Below are 23,382 nucleotides of genomic sequence, written 5' to 3'. Positions count from 1 at the left end.
TCGAAAGAAAAATGCAAGTGACAAAATATCAGGAGCCAAAGATAATCCAAGAAAAAAACTGTATTGTACATAGAGGATGACATGCGGGTCCCAATTAGCAGCAGCTTACTCAACGTTTCAAATGCGGCTTGAGATCAAAAGAAAAAAAAGTTGATTGTACATAGAGGATGACATGCGGGTCCCATGAGTCAGCAGCTTACCCAACGTTTCCAAGGTGGCAGGGGATCAAAAGAAAAAGGAAATAGCCAAAAATCAGAGGGTGAACAAAAATACAAGAAAATAAACTTTTATAGCACATAGAGGATGACATGCGGGTCCCATGAGCCAGCAGGTTCCTCAACGTTTCAAACGTGGCTTGAGATCGAAAGAAAAAGGAAATAGCCAAAAATCAGAGGGTGAAAAAAAATACAAGAAAATAAACTATTATAGCACATAGAGGATGACATGCGGGTCCCATGATCCTGCAGGTTCCTCAATGTTTCAAACGTGGCATGAGATCGAAAGAAAAAGGCAAGTGACCAAATATGAGGAGCCAAAAATAATTCAAGAAAAGAAAGTTTTATAGTACATAGAGGATGACATGCGGGTCCCATTTAGCAGCAACGGTATCACCGTTTGAGAGGCTGCACGGAATCGAAAGAAAAAGGCAAGTGACCAAATATGAGGTGCCAAAAAAATTTCCAAGAAAAGAAAGTTGATTGCACATAGAGGATGACATGCGGGTCCCATTTAGCAGCAGTGCTCTCAACGTTTCCAAGGCGGCAAGGGATCAAAAGAAAAAAGGAAGTAGCCAGAAATCAGGGGGTCAAAAAAAATCCAAGAATAGAAAGAATTTTGGTTCATAGAGGATGACATGCGGGACCCATGAGTGCCAAAAATAATCCAAGAAAAGAAATTTTATTGTACATAGAGGATGACATGCGGATCCCATTTTGCAGCAGCGGTCTCAATGTTTCCAAGGCGGCACAGGACCAAAAGAAAAATGAAGTAGCCAGAAATCAGGGGGTGAAAAAAAATCCAAGAAGAAAGATTTCAATTGGGCTGCATCTGGACATCTGGGCCTTCGAACTATCCTGCTTGGCCTTTTGACTCGTACAATTTCAGCCCACTCCAAAACAGGAAAGTTCGGAATTTTCTAAAAAAAACAGGAAAGTCCTATGCTTCGCAAAAACAAAAAAACAAGGAGATTCAACATATAAGTTGGTTTATGTAAAAATAAAGATTTATTTTATCCGTTTGAAATAGCTCAGAGCGCAATACACTGTTTATTGTCTGCAAAATAATCAAGATATCACATGTTTGTTGTACGGGGAGGCTGACATCGGGGACCCATGAGCCAGCAGCGTCGTCAACGTTTTAAAGGCGGCAGGGGATGGAAAGAAAAAATAAACCAAAAATCTATTGGTAAAAAATCCAAGAAAAGAAATATTTTCGTTCTATTAGGATGACATGCGGGACCCATGAGGCAGCAGCATCCTCAGCGTTTATTGTTCATAGAGGATGACATGTGGGACCCGTGAGCCAGCAGCGTCCTCAACGTTTTAAAGGCGGCAGGAGATCGAAAGAATAAATAAGCCAAAAATCGTTTGGTCAACAAAATCCAAGAAAAGAAAACATTTACCGTTCTGAGAGGACGACATGCGGGACCCATGAGGCAGCAGCATCCTCAGCGATTTCAAGGCGGCAGGGGATCAAAAGAAAAAAGGAAATATCCAGAAATTGATTAGGGGTTCAAAATAAATCCATCAAAGGAAACTTTTATTGTTCATAGAGGATGACATGTGGGACCGACCTGCCATCAGCGTCCTCATCGTTTCAGAGGGGGCAGGAGATCAAAAGAAAAAGGCAAATAGCCAGAAATTAGGGGTCAAAAATAACTCCAAAAAGAAAACTTTTATTGTCGTAGAGGATGACATGCGGGACCCATGAGCCAGCAGCTTAGTCAACGTTTCAAAGGCGGCATGAGATCGAAAGAAAAAGGCAAGTGACCAAATATCAGGTGCCAAAAAAATTCCAAGAAAAGAAAGTTTTATTGTACATAGAGGATGACATGCGGGTCCCATGAGCCAGCAGGTTCCTCAACGTTTCAAACGTGGCATGAGATCGAAAGAAAAAGGCAAGTGACCAAATATCAGGATCCAAAAATAATTCAATAAAAGAAACTTGATTGTACATAGAGGCTGACATGTGGGACCTATGAGCCAGCAGAGTCCTCAACGTTTCAAAGGTGGCAGGGGATCAAAAGAAAAAGGAAATAGCCAAAAATCAGAGGGTGAAAAAAAACCAAGAAAATGAACTTTTATAGTACATAGAGGATGACATGCGGGTCCCATGAGCCTGCAGGTTTGTCAACGTTTCAAACGTGGCATGAGTTCGAAAGAAAAAGGCAAGTGACCAAATATCAGGAGCCAAAAATAATTCAAGAAAAGAAACTTGATTGTACATAGAGGATGACATGCGGGTCCCAATTAGCAGCAGTGGTATCACCGTTTGAGAAGTGGCAGGGGATCGAAAGAAAAAGGCAAGTGACCAAATATGAGGTGCCAAAAAAATCCAAGAAACAAGTAAAAAAAATTCAAGAAACGAATGTTTTATAGTACATAGAGGATGACATGCGGGTCCCATGAGCTAGCAGGTTCCTCAACGTTTCAAACGTGGCATGAGATCGAAAGAAAAAGGCAAGTGACCAAATATCAGGATCCAAAAATAATTCAAGAAAAAAAACTTGATTGTACATAGAGGATGACATGTGGGACCTATGAGCCAGCAGAGTCCTCAACGTTTCAAAGGCGGCAGGGGATCAAAAGAAAAAGGAAATAGCCAAAAATCAGAGGGTGAAAAAAAACCAAGAAAATGAACTTTTATAGTACATAGAGGATGACATGCGGGTCCCATGAGCCTGCAGGTTCGTCAACGTTTCAAACGTGGCATGAGTTCGAAAGAAAAAGGTAAGTGACCAAATATCAGGAGCCAAAAATAATTCAAGAAAAGAAACTTGATTGTACATAGAGGATGACATGCGGGTCCCAATTAGCAGCAGCGGTATCACCGTTTGAGAAGCGGCAGGGGATCGAAAGAAAAAGGCAAGTGACCAAATATGAGGTGCCAAAAAATCCAAGAAACAAGTCAAAAAAAATCCAAGAAACGAATGTTTTATAGTACATAGAGGATGACATGCGGGTCCCATGAGCCAGCAGGTTCCTCAACGTTTCAAACGTGGCATGAGATCGAAAGAAAAAGGCAAGTGACCAAATATCAGGATCCAAAAATAATTCAAGAAAAGAAACTTGATTGTACATAGAGGATGACATGTGGGACCTATGAGCCAGCAGAGTCCTCAACGTTTCAAAGGCGGCAGGGGATCAAAAGAAAAAGGAAATAGCCAAAAATCAGAGGGTGAAAAAAAACCAAGAAACGAATGTTTTATAGTACATAGAGGATGACATGCGGGTCCCATGAGCCAGCAGGTTCATCAACGTTTCAAACGTGGCATGAGATCAAAAGAAAAAGGCAAGTGACCAAATATCAGGATCCAAAAATAATTCAAGAAAAGAAACTTGATTGTACATAGAGGCTGACATGTGGGACCTATGAGCCAGCAGAGTCCTCAACGTTTCAAAGGCGGCAGGGGATCAAAAGAAAAAGGAAATTGCCAAAAATCAGAGGGTAAAAAAAAACCAAGAAAATAAACTTTTATAGTACATAGAGGATGACATGCGGGTCCCATGAGCCAGCAGGTTCCTCAACGTTTCAAACGTGGCATGAGATCGAAAGAAAAAGGCAAGTGACCAAATATCAGGATCCAAAAATAATTCAAGAAAAGAAACTTGATTGTACATAGAGGATGACATGCGGGTCCCATTTAGCAGCAGCGGTATCACCGTTTGAGAGGCTGCACGGGATCGAAAGAAAAAGGCAAGTGAACAAATATGAGGAGCCAAAAATAATTCAAGAAAAGAAAGTTTTATTGTACATAGAGGATGACATGCGGGTCCCATTTAGCAGCAGCGGTATCACCGTTTGAGAGGCGGCAGGGGATCGAAAGAAAAAGGCAAGTGACCAAATATCAGGAGCCAAAAATAATTCAAGAAAAGAAAGTTTTATAGTACATAGAGGATGACATGCGGGTCCCATTTAAGCAGCAGCGGTCTCACCGTTTGAGAGGCGGCAGGGGATCGAAAGAAAAAGGTAAGTGACCAAATATGAGGTGCCAAAAATAATTCAAGAAAAGAAAGTTTTATAGTACATAGAGGATGACATGCGGGTCCCATTTAGCAGCAGCGGTATCACCGTTTGAGAGGCGGCAGGGGATCGAAAGAAAAAGGCAAGTGACCAAATATGAGGTTCCAAAAAAAAACTCCAAGAAAAGAAAGTTGATTGCACATAGAGGATGACATGCGGGTCCCATTTAGCAGCAGCGGTCTCAACGTTTCCAAGGCGGCATGGGATCAAAAGAAAAAAGGAAGTAGCCAGAAATCAGGGGGTCAAAAAAATCCAAGAATAGAAAGAATTTTGGTTCATAGAGGATGACATGCGGGACCCATGATCCTGCATCGTAAACGGCTCGATCGAAGAGCGTTGAACGAGATGGCGCGATCGAGAAAAAAAACAATGCCAGAGAGGCTGCCATCTGGGCCCTACATCCCTCGGTGGAGCGGATTTGCGTTGACTCGGCCGGCGAACCCGAGATTTCGAGATGCACCACGTCCCGGGCCACCATACGCCACATTTTGGCCGTTTTCGTCGGGCTAGGTGGCCTCAAAAACGAGAAAAAAACGTTTTGACATGCACAACGGAGAGACAAAAAATCGTCGGCCATGGTACACCAGCAACCACGGCGCGACTTCAACTTCGTCGGCCATGGCAACTTTTCTTGTAGTGTTAGCGAAGCTCCGCCGGAGATCTCCATCGCCACCGCCACCACGCCGTCGTGCTGCTGGATTCAAGGAGGAGCTACTACTTCCGCTGCCCGCTGGAACGGGGAGAAGGACGTCGTCTTCATCAACACCGAACGTGTGACCGAGTACGGAGGTGCTGCCCGATTGTGGCACCGTCAAGATCTTCTACGCGCTTTTGAAAGCGGCAAGTGATCGTCTACCGCAGCAACAAGAGCCTCATCTTGTAGGCTTTGGAAATCTTCAAGGGTGAGTCTCGATCATCCCCTCGTTGCTCCCGTCTTCTAGATTGCATCTTGGCTTGGATTGCGTTCTCGCGGTAAGAATTTTTTTGTTTTCTATGCAACGAATCCCTACAGTCCATTCTTTACATCTGAAATACAATCTACTGCAATTGTTCTTTATTGTTCTTCGCAAACAAACATCATCTTCCACACTATACGGTTAATCCTTTGTTTTCAGCAAGCCGGTGAGATTGACAACCTCACTGTTACGTTGGGGCAAAGTACTTTGATTGTGTTGTGCAGGTTCCACGTTGGCGCCGGAATCCCTGGTGTTGCGCCGCACTACACTCCGTCACCAACAACCTTCACGTGTTCCTTGACTCCTACTGGTTCGATAACCTTGGTTTCTTACTGAGGGAAAACTTGCTACTGTACGCATCACACCTTCCTCTTGGGGTTCCCAACGGACGTGTGTTAACTGCACGCATCAAGCACTTTTTCTGGCGCTGTTGCCGGGGACCTGAAGAAAAGTTACACCACAAAGATTTATATCTCCCATGTCAACTGCACACCAGCAGCCCACGAGAGGGGCGGCCTGAGAAGAGTCCAGGAAGGTGCAAGCAACTAGGGTAGCCCAATTAGGCCGATCAATAGCGTGGATAGGGGTGCCCAGAAGCTTTTTGAAGAAGTCATGGAGAATCAAGGCTTTTGCTTGATGAGAGAAAATAGTGGTGTCATCTTCATCGTCAAGGTTTTTAATCGGGTTTTTCTGAAGGCGGACATAAGCGTAGAGGTGAAAATAGCGAGTGTCGTCATCGCGGAGGGTACTTTTTTTTTGCCCTCTGGCGCCAGTAGGTTGCCCGATCGGCATTCTTCTGGCTAAGGTTAGCTTTAGCAAGGGAGCGGAGGCGGTTTTCTAAGGCGGAGAGATTTCGAGATTCCACCAACCGATCAAGGAAGGAGATGAAAACACGACAACCTAGAAGGTAAATAGGGGGAAGCTTGCGATCCCTGGCCCAAGCTGTAATAGCCAACCTAACCCGCTTGAGCTTGAGGCAAAGGCTGCCCACAGGTGGGAGATGAGAGTGATTCGGATCGACATTGTTCCAGTTGGCGCTAACTAGGGGAAAGAAGGAGGGATGAAGCAGCCACGACTTTTCCATACGAAAGATGGTACTCTGAGGGGCTTTGGAAGAGGCATCAAGATGGAGAGGGATGTCGTCAGAGGTGGGCCTGGTAGAAGAGGTAAGAGTTGAGTGTGGCAACGCGAGGCTCCATTCTGGGTTGACGAGGATCTTATCCAGGCGGGCCAAAATAGGTGGATCTTGCATATTAGACCAGTTGAACTGCCTGTCAAGAAGCGGAATTTCTAGGAGGCCAAGGTTGTTGATGAAGTCGTTGAAAAGGTTGGCCTCGACAGAATTGAAGATATCATTGGATTTATCGCGAGGAGTTCATATGAGATTAAATCACCCATGTGAACGCCACATGACCGGACAGAGTAGCAAAGATTTGCGCAAGGGAGGACAGGAATTCTTGTTTGGGGCGTGGAGACAAGGCGCATAGACGTTTGTAATGGTAAAGGAGAGGTCGTCAGGGCGCCAAGAGAAGGTCGCAGTGATGAGAAATTGTCAATGGAGTGGTGAAGAAGTTGCAACCGTCTGTCATCCCCAGCGGTAGCAATGGCGCCAGAAGCGCCCACAGAGGGTTTGAAAATGAGGGAGCGAAGAGATTGAGGTAGGAAGGGGGTGATGACATATAGATTGGTTTCTTGGAGGCAGAGAATGGATGGGAGGGCAGTTTCGATAGCTGCTCGAACATCATCTCTCTTGCGGCGCATCCCAAGACCACACACATTCCAGCAATCTAGAAGAATTTTGAGTAACATGGGTCAATATAAACGCACCAAAGACAGGTATTCCAGCGTAAGGTAGAAAGACATGAGAATAACCTAGAGCTTAAGAAAATAGTCATACATATCCGGTTATAGGGGCCAACAGCAGTGCCCTAAAACAACAAAGGAAAACAAGAACTGAGCCAGATAGGAGTGGCAAGGCGGATCATAGTCACAGGGTAGGTTCGTTGTGCACTAGATGCTCAAACTGGATACACCAGATCATGGCTAGGGACAGGCAAGAGGCATTCTGCCAAATGATGGAGCAAGGACCGAGAGTCTAAAGAGCACGGTTGGGCACGATCATGGAGAGCCGGAGACCACCGGAGCTGGGGCAGAGGCAAGGCTAGGGTCGGAGAGAGGGATGTCGCAAGGTTTGGCCAACACCCCTACATCATCCTCAGGCAGCTGGCGACCCTCGTCGCGCAACAGCGAGAAGATCACCAGCCGAGAGCTCGCCGTTGCGTCGAGAAGCCACAAACGCCCCCTCATTGATATATTTCTTCCTTGCAATGGCCTTGTCCACAATGGAGACGTACCGCTCGCAGGCCAGACGAGAACAACGCCTAGGCTGCAGGACAGGCACGCGTCACGTGCCAGACCGTGCTGGCCACTGGAGATGCTTCTAGCGTGCCGGAGAGCGGGAGGCAAGTCATCATCAGGGTTGGCCACGACGGTCTCAACCAAGGGCAGAGGCTCGACGTGGCTACCCTTGATCAAGGCATCATCGACATTGAAAGGGACGATTGCGCCACTGTACCCAACCTCGCTGCGAGCGAGGAGTTTGACAGAGAGAATGGGGCGACGCAAGGGCCCAATCAGAGCGACAGAGTCCACAAGCCCCACCGACGCGATGACGAAGTTGGCCACCATCAACCCTTTGCGCCTAGGGTCAGATGCCGCCTTGCGCAGCGGCGGACGGAAGGAGAGGCGCTCGTGAGAAGAGCTAGAGACCAAGGGCAGGGAGAAGGAGAGGACCCAACTACATTTGTTTTGGAAGGGATGAAGCATGTTCATTGCAATCCGATATTGCTTAAATAAGTGTTCCTAGCTCATTTGATTAGGAATGTAGGTATACGTGTACAGTCTAGGCATCAATATTCAAGTCCCAAACATCGATTTGGTTTCTTATTATCTTAAATAGAATCACTGTAGAAGCTTGTCCTACTGTATTTCTTTCAAAAAGAATCTGATATTTCTTAGTATAATCTCATCAACTGAGTACTGGCACTGCCGATGACATTGATTAACAGTAGATAACAACGAGGAGGAGACCCTCTGGTTATCTTTAGCCATAGTGTTAGTATCATAGTTAGTATCATGCATCCTAGCCCCACCAAAAAATGCTGATGTGGCAGGTAATTATGGATGAGAGAGGAGATTAGAGTATCATAGGTAGATACTGTATCATAGCGCACATCACGAGAAAAGTTAGTATCAAATAAATCTTGTACACAAATTTGTATTTGGATTCTACAAATCAATTAATAGAGCAAAACTATGATACTAATCTATGATACTATACATTATGGATCTAGTATCATAGAAAAGTATCATATACATGATACTACTATATGATACTACCCACTATGGCCAGCCTAATCGATCCGCCGCTACATGCATGTACATAAAGCTAGTGTTGTGCACAACTCGCCTCATCGGAGGGAGTACCAACGAGTCAACGACGTGTCCCGTTGCCGGCCACCCTGTACATACATGTTCACCTCAACTCAACCGAATGCTCATCATTTCATTTTCAAAGAAAAAGAAAAAGAAAATACTAGAACTGAATGCTCATCTCGTTACCTGTCAGGCTGTTACCGAAGGTGGGCCCACATTCCCCTACTCCACGCCACGGGGCCCACAGAGCTTGTTCTTTTAAATTACTGTCCTCGCGGCCCTCGCGCGTCGCAAGCAACACACGCACCCACTCGCAGTCGCATCGCAGCTCCACCAAGCTACCTCCCATGGCCGCCGTCGTCCCGGAGCCGCTCCGGGAGGCGCCAGACGACGTGGTGGACCAGATCCTGCTCCGCCTGCCGTGCCCCTCCTCCCTCGTGCGCGCCGCCGCGGCCTGCTCATCCTTCCGCCTCCTCGTCTCCTCCCCGAGCTTCCTCCGCCGCCACCGCGCGCTCCACCCTGACGAGTCCGGGCCCTTCCTCGGCGTCTTCTCCTCCGTCCCCACGTCCGGCAAGTCAGGAGGCACCTTCCACCCCGCCGGCCCGCCCCATCCGGCCGCGGCTGCCGCCCGAGCCGTCGCCGGCGCCGCAGACTTCTCCTTCGCCTTCCTCCCGGGGCAGCCCGATGCCGATGCCGACCCCGGCGTCGAATCCCAGTCCGGATGGCTCGTCCGGGACTACCGCGACGGACGCTTCCTCCTCGACCGCGCGCGCTCCTCCGACGCCATCGTCACGGATCTCGCCGTGTGCGACCCCGTGTCCCGCCGCTACGTCCTGCTCCCGCCCATCCCGGAGGATCTCGCCGCGACCGCCGACAACCCGCTCGGCGTCCTCGGCGGCCGGCGCTGGTGCGAGCCCTTCCTCGCCCCCGCCCCCACCCCCGCGCCCGGCGACGTCGAGGACGATTCCGAGGAGCCCGCCTTCGCCGTGATCTGGACGGCGCGGTGCCCAAGAAGGGTGGTGGCCCTCGCCTTCTCGTCGCGGGACGGGGCGTGGCGCGCGCTCCCGTCGCCGGACTGCTTCGTCTGGAGGAGCCGCCGCTCCATCTTCGCGTGCCCCGTGCACGCCGTCTGGAACCGGCGCCACTACGCGCACGGCCGCTTCTACTGGGTCGACTGCCTCACCAACCGTTGGCTGGTGCTCGACACGGCCGCCATGGAGCTCACCGTCCAGGAGATCCAGTCGCCATCCAGGTTCTGGGAGGAGAACGTGGCCGTCGTGGAAGGCCCCGACGGCAAGGTCGGGGTGTTCGCGCACGAGTTCTACCACGCCGACGGCAACGCCAGCCTCAACTACTACACCATCTTGCGCGGCGACGACGACGACACGCAGTCGTGGCAGCTGGAGAAGACGATCCCACTGCCATGGTCGACAAAGCATGGCCGGCCTTACTGCCTTCGCGGCGCGGCCAACGGGTGCTTGGTCATTGAAGTCGGCCAAGACTCACCGCGGCCCTTCATGTCCAGCAACTATAGCCGGGACGTCGAGCTGTTCACGATCGACGTCAAGCATTTCCAGCTGGAGAGAGTCTGCCGGGCGCAGTGCTCTGGGGGCGTCAGCGACGGCTGGTGGCCATACTTCAGCTTCCCGCCATTGCTGAGCTTGCCAACTGTTTGAGTTGCATCACCATTACTCCAGGATAGTAGATCCCGAATGTTAACCTGGAGCAGCATCTTGCAAGTCTGGAAGATAGTGTAATCGTGTGTGACACATAAATGTAACATACTTGCAACAGTTTTGCATGGGTCTTGGCCACCAGAACTTTTAGAAATACAAAGCAAGAATACAGTTCAGTACATCAAATCAATTGTACAGTACAACAGGTCCAGAGGTTTCATTTTTCAGTACAGCACATAAGTACATATAAGAAGATAGCAAATGAACAATCACTGGCATAGATACACTTTGCTTATTTTCTTCTTATTACGATCTACCCTGTCCCAGACCCAATCCTGTGGTCTCTTTCCTCTTCATCTCTACACAAAAGAATACCAGTAAACTTTGTTGGAATGTATGTACTAGTTCGAAGCTGCTGTACAGGCCAGAGATCTAGGTTTTTTTTGCGGAAATCCGTGTCAGCCTCCATTTCATTTTTCTATTGCTCTTTGCCTCCTTGAAAGATTGTCCAGCGTCTGATGAGGATGATCCAGCGGCATGAGAAGATGATCCAGCATAATCAGAACCCATTAACAATGTTCTCGAGTCCACCAAGCCAGTCACCGAATGTAGAAGAAGGCTATCCACAAAAATCCCAGACGATACAATAGTTTCATCAGATGGAACATTGATATAGGAACCACCCCCGCCCTCAAGATCAATGTAGTAGAATCTCTTCTGGTTGCCATAGAAGAGCTTCTTCTTGTGCAGGAAATGTGGTCGCATACCCGGAGGTAGCAGAAAAGTGATGTTGCACATATGGTCCCAGACTGTGCACGTCGAGTTTGACACCCAAATCTCTGAGACTTCAGATGCAGATCCCTTAGTGGGCATTGCCAGCAAATGAAGCTTTCCTTCCCCCTCAAATAGTTCCAAATTATGGTCTTTAATAGTATCTGGAACAGCAGTTTCTGAGAATATCTCATCTGTCAGGTTGAACAACAGGATCCTCCGAGTAAAATCAGATGCCGCATCAAGAAGCAGCCAATGCATGACATCATTAACAATGACCGCCTTTGATGTCTTCAATAAGTTTGCAGATTCACGGACCGCCCTCCATAACTGTGTGCCAACAGTGCATACTTCAAATGTCAAGAAGCGCACCCGGTGGCGGATACAAACCACCTTGTACTCATTTTTTGACTGCACAGATCCAAGAAAATATTCTGAAGAAAGAGCTCGTGACTGGAGTTCTGAAACTGGCAGTATCACATGTTTCATTGTCAATGGATTCAACACCTCAACAGCGCCTCTTGAATCATAGGCGCACACCAAGCCGTTGCAGGGATCTGACATCTGAAATCTAAATGACAATACGAAATCCAAGCTTTTTCGGTTCAATGTTGTGGGATCAAATGTGTACATGCAGAAAAGACCATCATCAACCGAGGTGAAGAAAGCAATGGACTGGTGGAAGCAGAGAGCATTGTTGAGGTGACGATCAACGAAACTAGGTACTTGAATGCAGTCTCGCCAGAATCTGCACACTGCACGAAGCTTAAAGACAACCCTACCAGGTAGGAAAGCAAGAGCTGTCTGCTGGATATCCTGAGGAAGAGATACTTGGGCTTCCACTGCTTCATTTTGCTCATCAAGAAGCTCATCATTGTTGTCTTCCATGGCTAGATTGCGAATTACAACTCTGACCAGTAGAACTGTAGAAAGGCTTAGTCAGCAGCAATAAAAAAATATAAGCGGCTGGATTTGAATTATACTGGAACGACAAGTATGATATAACAAATACTACAATATTTGTCCACTTGATCAATTATTCAATAGCATCTGAAGTGGAAAAAATGTTTCAGTGCTTCAATGTTAAGTCAGAGTCACTCATAAAGAATTGGAAGATGCATGCTTCCTGTGCCGGAAGGGCGGCATGGAATAGAAGGGTGGTCTCAGGGTTCGAGATGACCGAGCTTGGAAGTTCTGCTTCTCCAGTGTGATAAGTGGCATGCACAGTAATAACACCAGAATATGCTAATTCTAGTTGTTAGCCAAACAATTTTAGCTACATCAGTTTTCTGAAACCATAGGACATGAACTAAACCACTGCATCCGTCCAGCAAAAAGACACTGGGTACTGAATGCTAGACTCTAGGCTTCATGAGAATATCCATACACACGATTGGATTCTAGTGAATGTAATGGGTAGAGTGTGGTATCAAAATCAACTCATCTTGTGGACAGTGGAAACAATAAAAGATCCCACTACATAACAAGCAGTTGCAAGTGTGAAATTCAATTTCAAGACTTCGATCGATTATAATTTGTTGTCAATATTTGAAATATTTTAAAGGGCACAATGGATATATAAAATCTGAAACTCAGGATTTTTTTCATGAATATTAAGATAATCTTCCTAAGAAAAAGGAAGTCAAGTTTAACTGCGATAATCTTCCAAGATGGACATGCTACCAGTATACATGAAGCTCGAAAGAACCATTGAGTTTAACTGTGAAAGAATCATCAACACGATTTCTTCATAAGGAGTCACAGAGCCAAGCAAAAAAGAATTGCAAATTTCATCTATTTTATCTTGAAGGCTCTGCTGTGATTATCAACTGATCCTCACAACTTTATACTACACTACATGACAGGGCACCAACGCAGTTCCGTAACTTTTTTAATGGGCAAACGCTGTTCCGTAAAATCTGTAGCAACTGAGCCTAGCTGTTTTGTTTGTGCAAACAATCACCAAAGTGTTCATTTTCAGCGACGCCGTAACTACGCTTACGAGCAACACAGGATTTCTGTAGCAACAAGAACTCATGGCTCGGATAAGGACCGACTAGGAGCTAGCGAGCTAGAACCTCATCCCATGGATGGACTAAACCAAGAAAAGAAACAAAACAACAAATACGCAGCAGATCCAGCAACATGCGGATGCAAGAACAGTAAACTAGTAAAGAATCGCCAACTATAAAGAATTAGCTCGAAGTTGAGCAGGGGTAGGGCTTACCACACCAAGAAACGAAATCTTTAGGCCGAATGGATCTCCGCAGGGGGTGATCAGGTGGGAGGACTAGGAGCAGGAGAGACGGAGATCCTCGGGTAGACGTCAAAGAGCCAGCCCACGGAACTACGGCTGCGGTGGTGGCGGCGGGGGCTGGGGGTCGCGATCGGGCTTTGCTCGGTCGTACGAGAAATGGATTGGTAAATGTAGAGCGCGGTGGAGTCGCCCGATCTCGTATGGAAGAATCCCTAATCTAAAGGGAGATTGGAGGGGTGGCGGACTAGAAGGGCGGAGGATGTGCCGCCGGCGTCGGGATTCGCCGTGGCCGCCGCTGGGAAATGCCGATGGGGGAAGCGCCTGTGCTGTTCACGACGGCGTGGTGTGTACTGGACTCAAAGAGGGTAAATCGGGACAAAAATGAGAAACTACTAGGAGGAAACTATATAAATGAACAAAATACTACCTCTATTCATTTTTAGATGTAAAAAATTTGTCTAAATTCCAATATATCTAGACATTTTTTTTAGGTATAGATACATCCAAATTTAGATGAACCACTGGACATCTATTAACAGACGGAGGGAGTAAGGGCATCTCCAGCGGCGCGACGCGACCGTTTGTGTCCGCCGTGACCGAAAATGCGTCTGGCACCACCTCCACCGGAGCGACGCAAAGTGACCGGGGGTCCGCGGAGACGCAAACCTGGCCCAAATATGCGCCAGGTTTGCGTCTCCGCGGACGCTCGACGGTCACGGAATCTGTCCGCGTTGGGTGCATCCGGGCCCGATCGACACTGAGTAGGTAAGCAAAAGATTTTTTCATTACTATTGATTGGCCAAAAGGACCATCTTTACAGAGATGGTTAGTCGAGTTAACCTAAAACTACAACGGTCGTACCTACTCGCCGTCGCACGGCCTACACCGGCTTCGGTTACTCGCAGTCGCACGGCCTACTACTTGCCGCCGGAAGGGCTGGCGCCGTCGTTGAAACGGGAGCGCTTCGCACACGCGCGCCGCGCACGCCGGCGAACGAACATCTCGTCCTGCCGCCTGCGCCGTTCGACGGACTCGGCCATGGAGCTGTCCCACAGGGCCTCCTCCTGGGCCAACGCCACCTGGGTAGCCGCCACCTCCACCGCCGCCTGGGCCTCCTCCTCCTCCACCGCCGCCTGGACCGCCACCGCGTCCTCGTTCGCCTGGGCCGCCGCCTGGATCGCCGACACGTCGACGATGAAGCGGGCCCTGTCCCTCGCCGCCTCCGCCACCGCTTCGTCCCTGGCGGCAATGGCGACCTCCAACTCCCGGTTCTCCTGCTCGACCCACGCGGGAGAAGGGCCCCTACGCTGGAGCGAGTCTAGGTCGGAGCACATTAACCCCCGAGCCATGGCCATCGCATAGTTGTGGGCTTCCTCCTCCGCCACCCAAGCTTGACGGCGCTGGGCATCCCCAGCCAGGGACTCGAAGGACGCGAGCAGAACCCGCTGGTCGCTGGCGCACTCGAAGCGGGTGGGCACAGGGGGTCGTCGTCCGCGATGTCGTGGATGACGGCGTCCGCCGGAGGGGCAGCGATGGCCGCCCGCGCCTCCGCAAGCTCGGCATCTCCGCCCTGGTCGCCGCGAGGCGCCCTTTCGCGCGCTCTGCCGCCTCCGCCACCGCCTGCGGAATCTCCGCCTCCGCCGCCGCCTCCAGGTCCAGCTGCTGGGCCTCAACGCCGGCGGCGACTACCTCCTCCTCCGGGTGGAGGTGCCGACACATGTGAACAACTTGCTCCCAACTAATGTGGTCGGCCATAGATGGATGGTAGGGTTTGAGGTGTGCCCGTCGCCCCCGTCGGTGTCCACCATATATAGCCACGGCGCGGCGGGAAACGGCGTTGGCGTGCAGGTCGTTTCCCGCGCGCGCGAAACGCCGGCGAAACTTGCCAATGTATTGGGCACGCGCCGGAACGATCGTCGTCGCGCGGGAACAGTTAATCGCCGGCGGCAGTCCTCGACGGGACGTAAAACGCCATTAGCGACCTTGACGCTGTCCCCGGTTAAAAAATGTGTCCGCACCGCTGGAGATACCCCACACGCAAACGGTCGCCCTGTGCCACATCGTGTCCGCGGGCCGGCGCAAACGGACATTTCGGACGTCCGAAATGCGTCGGCCCACTGGAGATGCCCTAATATAAATACGCAAAATTGAGAACCCAAAATAAGGAGTAAACTAAAAACGAATGTCTTATTTACAATTAGGTCGATGAATCCCTGGCTTTACTTTGCAAACTAATAAAGTAACCATGATGGCTTTTTCCTAAAAAAATATAACAAGCTTTAACAAAGGGAATATTGCATAGAAGTAAATACTTTGTAAATGATGAATAAACCGGTGCTACAATATAGTTATTTTTCCATGACACTTATATGGAATATTGCGGGTTGTTGCAGGAACAACCATAGATATCTATCTAATTGTATCACAAAACATAAACAACATGAATTATGACTTCAAAGTAGTAGTTCAGGTATACCTTTTTTACCAAGTCAAAGAGGTTTCTATTTGTAGCAATGTCAACTATTGTTTTTAGTTTTGCTAGGGACTATGCAAACGTGGTCCTGTGCATGTTATATATTTTTGTAAATATGCAAAATTATATGCAAAGTTAGAGGAGAAAGGAATGCTTTTCTGTAGAACAAAGGAATTATGCTTGCATATACAACAATTGAATAGTTGCGGCCACAAACATGACACAAGAAATAATGATTGGGTTTGCTAAAATCGGAGACATGCAATCCATGGATTAGTAACACTGTCATAGAATAAGGGATGGTGTGGAAGGATGTTGTTGCAGAAAATAGCATTAAATTATGTTGTTGGGGTTTGTCAATATAAGATATAGATATTAGTCACTAACACCGATGTAATAAGATAGAGAACGTTAAGATGGTACCATGTTCTCCATTAGGACACATTTTAGCTCTGATATTCACCTTTGAGAAGTATAGTTTAAGAGAAAATCACTCCATAATTTGTATGTAATGTCACAAGGTGAGATCTGCAGTATTAAACTCAGAATTCTGCTATAAGCAGGCCATGTGCTATTTCCAGAAATCTAATGAATTCTATTTGATTGTGTGAAAAAATATTTTAGGTTATAGAGTTCTCCTCTTAGCAATAATAGTTCAGCTTGAGGTGTTCTTGTGGGCTAATCCTACTCGATCATGGTATTCAATATACTTAGCCAATGAGTATTTTGATAACTAACAACTTACATACCATATTGATGGTTCCTTGATGAACACAAAGCTTATAGGCATCGTTTCCGAAGAAACCAACATATAAATCCACTGCCTCTTGATGTTATATTTGCTCCAAAGAATAAGATATTGACGCCTTCATTTCTCAAAGTGATTTAAAGCACCAAACTTTCAATAAGAGACAAGCATGTGTACCTTTAAAAAGCACATACAAAAATTGAAGAATAAGAACATAGTTTCTTCACTTCTTAAAGTGCTTAAAAACATCAAACTTTCAATAAGAGACAAAAAGGTGTATCTTTTAAAATGCGCATAAAAAGGACTACACGATGTTATTATAACTAAGAAGCACACAACCTCACAAACACCCGACGTCCAACGTTACAAAAGGTAAATTTAAAAGGCTCAATACATGGGCTCATCTTAAAATCAATATGAACGACTAAGGTGTTGGAAGTCCAATCTGCAGATTACGTTGTCACCCCATGGTGGAAAAAATTCCTCGCCATGCCCTCCAACCCACGATCATGGACGGAACAAAGATTGCTCGATGTTATATTTGCAACAAAGAATAAAAAACTTAGTTTCTTCACTTCTAAAAGTGCTAAAACACGAGAGGGGATATTCCGCAACTAGTTGCGGGTGCACCCCATTTTTGTTGGGACGCTTTTAAGTTTCAAAAATTGTAAAGTAAAATTATGGACATTGGTTTATGCTAAATAATGTGAACCTGCAAAAAATTGTGCCAAAATATGACCATATGTGACATGTGCAAAAAAGAGAATACATGGGTGAATAGTGTCATGTACAGATGTACTATTTACACATCATTTATTCTTTTTTTTGTGTGTATATCACATATTGTTGTATTTTTTGATGAAACTTCACAGATACACAAGATACAACACAATATAGATCCATAATTTTAGTTTATTTTTTAAAAAACTGAAAAGTCTCACAAAAAAAATAAGATGCACCCGCAACTAGTTAGGAATTGTAGTTTCCCTTAAAACACCAACAGTTAAATAAGAGACAGACATATGTACCTTTTAATTATTAGGTGCAAAAAAAGGGCAAAAAAAGCTCAAAAATTTTGACCAGAGTGGGATTTGAACCCACGCCCTTTCGGACCAGAACCTTAATCTGGCGCCTTAGACCAACTCGGCCATCTGATCACATGTGTCCTCTATTCAGTCGTACTTCTTATCAGATTCTTTGCCTCTGTTTCGTCTGCTTTCGGATAAGCACTCGCCGTTGTCCACTGCCTTGTCCTCAGCACGTTCTTTCGAGGAAGAACTATGGAGTCTGCGCCGCAGGCAAAACTCACAAATCCATTCCCATGCGCCTCTCCGTCTCCCAGGTAACGCATAACACGACCAAATCCTATGGCCTAATCTCTCGAAAAAGATTTGGTCATCTTTTTCTTGGATTTTTATCTGAAACTGACCTTGTTCTGGGGCCTATGGCCTAATCTCTCGAAAAAGATTTGGTCATCTTTTTCTTGGATTTTTATCTGAAACTGACCTTGTTCTGGGGCATTTCCCATCCAATCAGATGCCCGTATCCACCGGAACCGAAGGCGATCCGGTCGACATGCCGCGGGTTGAGACTAGTAGCATGTGGGATTTCCAGGAGGATAGCAATTTCAGAGATGGCTCTTCTTGGCGCCGCAACCTCTTGCTTGAATCTACTCGCCGTGACCCTGCCGGTGCAGGCAGCAATGCTGGAGCCTGATGTTATCAGGTATTGCGAATTGCTCGATTATGAACTATCGCTTCAGTTTCTAAATACTCCCTGGTATACAAGAAAGAGTGCTTGGCTCATACTGTAAAAATGCAGTAGTATTCAGATTACACATATATATATAAGAGTATTTTGATTGGTCAGGTCAGGTGAACAAAGGTATAGCTAATTACAGTTCTATGAAAAACCTATAATTTACGATGTTTTCACTAGGAACATATACACAAAATGTGACTGTAAATTATAATTTTGGAGATCATGCCCATGTCCACAACATCATTTATTTGCGAAGACATAGAATACTATGCACTATTTGAAGGCATAGCTTGTAACACAGTAATATTATCATATTTTTGCAGTTAACAAACTGATTCATGTGAACTTTGAAACACTCTTGCTCTTATTTTTTTTAATATGAATAATGGTTCATTCTGTTTGAAGTGTTCAGGTACAGAAAGCTGGACAGTGGAGTAAAGCTTGAAGGTACTTGCAATTAGTGTGATGTTTGTACACAATTAGCTGCTGAGACGAGAGATTATATATGGATGGTCTCGTAAAGAGCTTATGTATGGAACAACTCTGTTTCTTGATCTGAAGATGTAGTCGATGGCGAGGGGCCGGAAGCTCGGGAAGGCAATCTAGTGCAGTTCAACTACGTCTGCCGCCGCGCAAATGGTTATTTCGTGCATAGGTGAATAGAACATCTCCATTGACCGAAACCTTTAATATGTTGTTCATATACCATCCAGGATACTGCATAAATAGTTTACAGTTCCAGGGCTACTAATTCTGCCCTTCTCTAATGGCATCATACTTTTTTGGCTTCTCTGATGCAGCACGGTGAATCAGTTCAGCGGCGAGAGTAAGCCAGTGACACTTCCACTCGATGGGCAAGAGGTTCTAGGATAGGATTTCTACTGAAAATTGACCTTTTTGGCAGATCATTTGAGAGTGATTCCTGGCAGTTTCACATCCTTCATGACTTCTCCTGACAGATAAATATTTTTTTCTTGTAGATGATTAGAGGCCTGAAAGAAGTGCTAATAGGCATGAGAGCCGGAGGTACACTACGGTTTCAGGAATTTACTGACAGTTTTCTGGTTTTAGCCACCGGCAACTTCTATTTCTCCATGGGTTTGCAGGTAAGAGGAGGGCTCTGATACCTCCTGAAGTAGGTTACATCGACGAGAGCTTGCAGCCCGTGCCGGAGGAGGTACAGCCCAGCTAGCTGTTAAACTGATTTTGAATCTTACCATGTCCCTTTTGCATCTACTTACTGGAAGCAACAGTTTTACCATTCTTCATTTGCGGTTTCTGATGATTTGTAATCGTTCATGCGCTTGGCTTTGGTTGCCACCACAGTTCGGACCTCGTCGGAGCTTGCTGTCGCATGCCAAGGAACCGCTGGTGTTCGAGGTTCAGCTGCTTAAGGTCCTATGATCATCATCTTGGGTCCAATGAAGATAGAAGATGTTCTATATCTATAGAGAACTGCACATATTTCTTTTTTCTGAACTTTCATGTTCAAATCCTTTCTGAACTTAATTATTAGTTGAAAACGCGTCCAGAAATTTGAATGAAAGGAAGAGACAAGGAGAAAGACTATGATTTTCTTAAGAACAACATTAACATCTATTGTTCACAGATAGTTTTACTGATTCAAATCTCCGTCGATCGTGCAATGGGCAGTGTAGTAGAGGCAGTAGGAAGGGAAGACAGACTTGCACAGCAGCACAGGCAACTCCGGCCGGTGGTCGTCGGGAGAAGGGGGAGCAGGAAGGGCCAACGAGGAATCCTGAATTCCGACGTGCCCTCTCACCGGAGAGCCGGAGACGGTGACGCAACTAACGGCCACGTGCGGCGGGAGGAGGTTGCCGGCCACCGCTTCTACGTAGCTGCCGTTGCCGAGGCAGCACGACACGTCTGCCACGCTCAGGGTGCTGCTGTTGAGGACGCTACGCCATAGCCGCGCGTCAGGGCGGGACCTCAGGAGCGCGCCCACTATCTTCCCGCCCAAGAAGGAACCGCGGAGCCTCTTGGCGATGGCCTGCCCCGCCGCCGCCAGCCGCGGGTCCGCCTCGGCGTCGCTGCCAAAGGCGTGCGCCTTGAAGAAGAACCAGTACTCCTCCCGAGGCAGAGGACGCAATTCGATCGGCTCCGCCGTGCCGAGGCCAGCGACGTACTCGGCGTCGGTGCTCGTGACGATGACCTTGCTCCCTCGCCTGCCGGCACGCCGCAGGGTCGGCATGATCGCGTCCACCACTTGCCTCCTGCGCGTGTCCACGTTGTCAAACACGGCCAGGAACCTCTCCCCACGCAGCTTCCGATGGAGAAGACTAAGCTTCTGGCTGTCGCCGCCGGAGAGGATGCTGGCGGCTGTCGGCGCGAACAGGGAGCGTAGGAACAGCTCCGTCTCGCCGGCGGCCATGAGACTCATGCAGTGGAAGTCCAGCATCATGACCAGGGAGAAGCGGCGGCGCACGGCGGGGTCCTCGCACACGTGCTGCACGAGCGTGGTCCTCCCGAGGCCGGCAGCGCCGACAATTGAAAGGATGCCTAGCTCTTCCACCGCCGGCTCACCGCCTTCATCATCTTCCAGCAAGAAGTCCAGAACGCGGCGCCTCTCGGCGTGCCGGCCGAACATCAGGCTGTCCGCGTAGATGCCCGTGGTGGGCAGCGGCCGGTGCGGCGCCGCCGGGCACATCTGCAGCAGCATGATGAACTCCGTGAGACCGCCGGCGACTCTTTCCAGGTCCGCGAGGATGCTGTCGAGCTCGTTGGCGCTGGCGTCGGCGTCGCGGAGCAGCAGCCGCCTGGCCGCCACGCAGAGGCGCTTAGAGGGGTTGAACGAACTAGGCAGGGAGAAAGACCGCGCCGGCACGAGCTTGCCATGTCCTTCGTCCTGGCCTCGTCCGCTCGGGAGCGCGTCGAGGAGGTAGCGCGCCCGGAACGCGCCGTTGACAAGCTCCGCGAGCCAGGCGAGCAGCGCGTGGCTCGTGATCCGCCTCGCCCCGGGCGCTTCGGCGACGCTCTCGACCCTGACTAGCAGGTGCCGTAGCCTTGGCAGCTTGGCCTCGGCGTTCCGCTCCGGCTGCTGGTCCAGGAGATGCCCAGCGAGGAGGGACAGCGCCCTGCCGACCATGTCCGCCACAACAGCGGAGACGATGGTCTCGCCAGCCATGGTCGTCGCGTGATTGCTTTGCACCCGATGCCGAGGTCAATTCGTGCCTCGCTCAGTCGGGTGATTCTTGAGCAGCTAGCTCTCTCGTCTTTGTGTGCCTCTTATGGAACGCGGATTTTGTCCGCACCTTAGGCCATCTCCATGACCTAAAATGACGACTCATTTGGTTCGTTTTAATTCGTTGAATCGGTATGCGGATAAAATTTGGACCGTGGTCCACCTTGCCAAGCCATTGTCAACAGCCGCACGACTCATTCGATCTGCGTTGACCATTTTGGCCCGCTGGCCGTGGGCACCAATTGAATTTTAATTCAAATTAAAAATTTGAAGCGCCTGAAATTTTGAAAAACATTTCAGACATTCAAACATAATAGCTCTAGTTCCCAACCTCGCCATCTTCTTCTTCGTCGGTGGTGAGGCCGATGAATGGCGGAGGCGTCTAGTGCCTTGCTGCGCCCAGGGATCACCGGTGGCATGTGATGTGGCGGAGGCGGCACGTACTCTGGTGGAGTTGGCAGCGGCTGGTGGCGGAGGAGGCAACACCATCTAGCCGTCCCACGCGGCCTGCGGCGGCGCTACGACGACAATGGTGGTGGTGGAGGCAGCGAGGCGATGTGGTCCGCCACCATCTCCGTGAGGCAGACGACCTCGTCCAAGCAGCCCCACGTCCATTTAGCCTCTTCCTCGGCCTTGGACTGCTCGATGTCGACGATGATGGCCACGTCCTTGTCGTAGTCATCCGGGACAAGCACCTCCTGCTTCAGCACGAGGTGCCTCCTCCTCGTCCTCGCTGCGGCCTCGCTAGGTTGAAAATCTCGCACGACCCTGATCAATATATTTTATGGTAAGAAAATTACGAATTATGTTTCTAAATATGATAAACAAAGTATGAAACACAGTGAAAATAATTGTTTCAAAAAATAATTTCCCCACATATCATTAAGTTTTTCATTGTTCCATCATGTTCCAAACCTAATTTACAAAAAAAATCAAACTATATTAATTATTATTTATTTTGAAGCTCTCTTCACTAGAAACCCAAATATTACAATGGTTTTAAAATTGAAATTCTTCTTTAAAAGCTATGGAACTTTCAAATTTTAGAACTATTTCATCTAAAGCGTGGAAGGGGAGAGAAAAATCTGACTAAGGCTCTACTTTTTTTTTTTAACAGGGGTAGGGTCCGAAGACCCTAGAAGCTGCATATATTAAAGAAGCGGTGATTACATTTTACAGAAAATCCCCTACAGGTCAGGGGGATTCTGGATAAGGACTATACTTTAGCAAAAAGGACCCCAGAAAGCAAATGAAAAAAGCGATCAGGTCCTTCAAGCTCCGCACCGCATCTGGTGGAAGTCGCCATCGAGATGCTTCACCACAGAACGGGCACCGGCGCCGGGGACGAACCACTTGGTCCGGCGTCGTGGCGGAAGCGGAGGATCTTCCCCTCGGACTTCTTGGTCTCTGGGAAGTAGAGGACGAGGAGGGTCGCCTTTCGACCATGAGATGCAGAGGCAAGGCGGTGGAAGCCACCGGCTTCAGTCCTCTGCTGAGGAACTCCTGAGACAAGAGCACAGAGGCTCTCCGGCGCAGCAGATGATCCTCGCCGACACGTCGCACGAGGTTGGATGGGCCGCCCTTCGGCCAAGGAGTACGGCGACAGCGGCGTCGTGGTAGACCTCCGGCGAGAAGCAGACTTGCTCCCCTGCTGCAGATGTGGTAGCCTGTCAGAGGTAGCAAGCAACAACTCCTCCCTCTCGCCACCCCGGCGAGGAAGAAGAAGCAGCTTGTCGTTGCACCTGTGGCCACCAGATCCGCCAGACCCTGACTAGCAGGTGCCGTAGCCTTGGCAGCTTGGCCTCGGCGTTCCGCTCCGGCTGCTGGTCCAGGAGATGCCCAGCGAGGAGGGACAGCGCCC

The 23,382-nt window shown here is 48.4% G+C and overlaps 4 protein-coding genes and 1 non-coding gene across 6 annotated transcripts; 2 read left to right on the top strand and 3 right to left on the bottom strand.

Moving 5' to 3' along the window:
* The first annotated feature begins 8,916 nt into the window (after nucleotides 1–8,916).
* On the top strand, nucleotides 8,917–10,495 carry LOC127307626 (uncharacterized). Its single transcript, XM_051338367.2, has one exon. The coding sequence runs from the start codon at nucleotides 8,981–8,983 to the stop codon at nucleotides 10,307–10,309; it is 1,329 nt and encodes a 442-aa protein (XP_051194327.1). The 5' UTR covers nucleotides 8,917–8,980; the 3' UTR covers nucleotides 10,310–10,495.
* On the bottom strand, nucleotides 10,455–13,719 carry LOC127307627 (putative F-box protein At2g02030). The gene is made up of 2 exons (XM_051338368.1): nucleotides 13,308–13,719; nucleotides 10,455–12,003 (listed from the first exon to the last, which is right to left on the bottom strand). The coding sequence occupies exon 2, from the start codon at nucleotides 11,966–11,968 to the stop codon at nucleotides 10,742–10,744; it is 1,227 nt and encodes a 408-aa protein (XP_051194328.1). The 5' UTR covers nucleotides 11,969–12,003; nucleotides 13,308–13,719; the 3' UTR covers nucleotides 10,455–10,741.
* Nucleotides 13,720–17,634: 3,915 nt separating this feature from the next.
* Nucleotides 17,635–17,715, bottom strand: TRNAL-AAG (transfer RNA leucine (anticodon AAG)). The gene has a single exon. It is a non-coding gene; the product is annotated as a tRNA-Leu (tRNA).
* Nucleotides 17,716–17,744: 29 nt separating this feature from the next.
* LOC127307624 (peptidyl-prolyl cis-trans isomerase FKBP16-1, chloroplastic) lies at nucleotides 17,745–19,922 on the top strand. 2 transcript variants are annotated; one of them, XM_051338365.2, is made up of 8 exons: nucleotides 17,745–17,900; nucleotides 18,095–18,283; nucleotides 18,732–18,766; nucleotides 18,881–18,974; nucleotides 19,120–19,180; nucleotides 19,300–19,345; nucleotides 19,426–19,496; nucleotides 19,646–19,922. In XM_051338365.2, the coding sequence occupies exons 1-8, from the start codon at nucleotides 17,839–17,841 to the stop codon at nucleotides 19,721–19,723; spliced, it is 636 nt and encodes a 211-aa protein (XP_051194325.1). In that variant the 5' UTR covers nucleotides 17,745–17,838; the 3' UTR covers nucleotides 19,724–19,922. The 2 variants fall into 2 exon arrangements, with proteins under 2 accessions (XP_051194325.1, XP_051194326.1); XM_051338366.1 differs by lacking the exon at nucleotides 17,745–17,900 and having other exon boundaries at nucleotides 18,141–18,283; nucleotides 18,725–18,766.
* Nucleotides 19,923–19,934: 12 nt separating this feature from the next.
* Nucleotides 19,935–21,528, bottom strand: LOC127310394 (putative disease resistance protein At3g14460). Its single transcript, XM_051341074.2, has one exon. It carries the CDS (start codon nucleotides 21,462–21,464, stop codon nucleotides 19,935–19,937), a length of 1,530 nt encoding a protein of 509 aa, XP_051197034.1. The 5' UTR covers nucleotides 21,465–21,528.
* Nucleotides 21,529–23,382: the final 1,854 nt, after the last annotated feature.

This window comes from Lolium perenne, chromosome 6 (assembly GCF_019359855.2).
Source record: "Lolium perenne isolate Kyuss_39 chromosome 6, Kyuss_2.0, whole genome shotgun sequence".
Classification (NCBI taxonomy): Eukaryota; Viridiplantae; Streptophyta; class Magnoliopsida; order Poales; family Poaceae; genus Lolium; species Lolium perenne.
The sequence above is the reverse complement of the archived record's forward strand: the minus strand, read 5'-3'. Positions and strand labels throughout refer to the sequence as shown.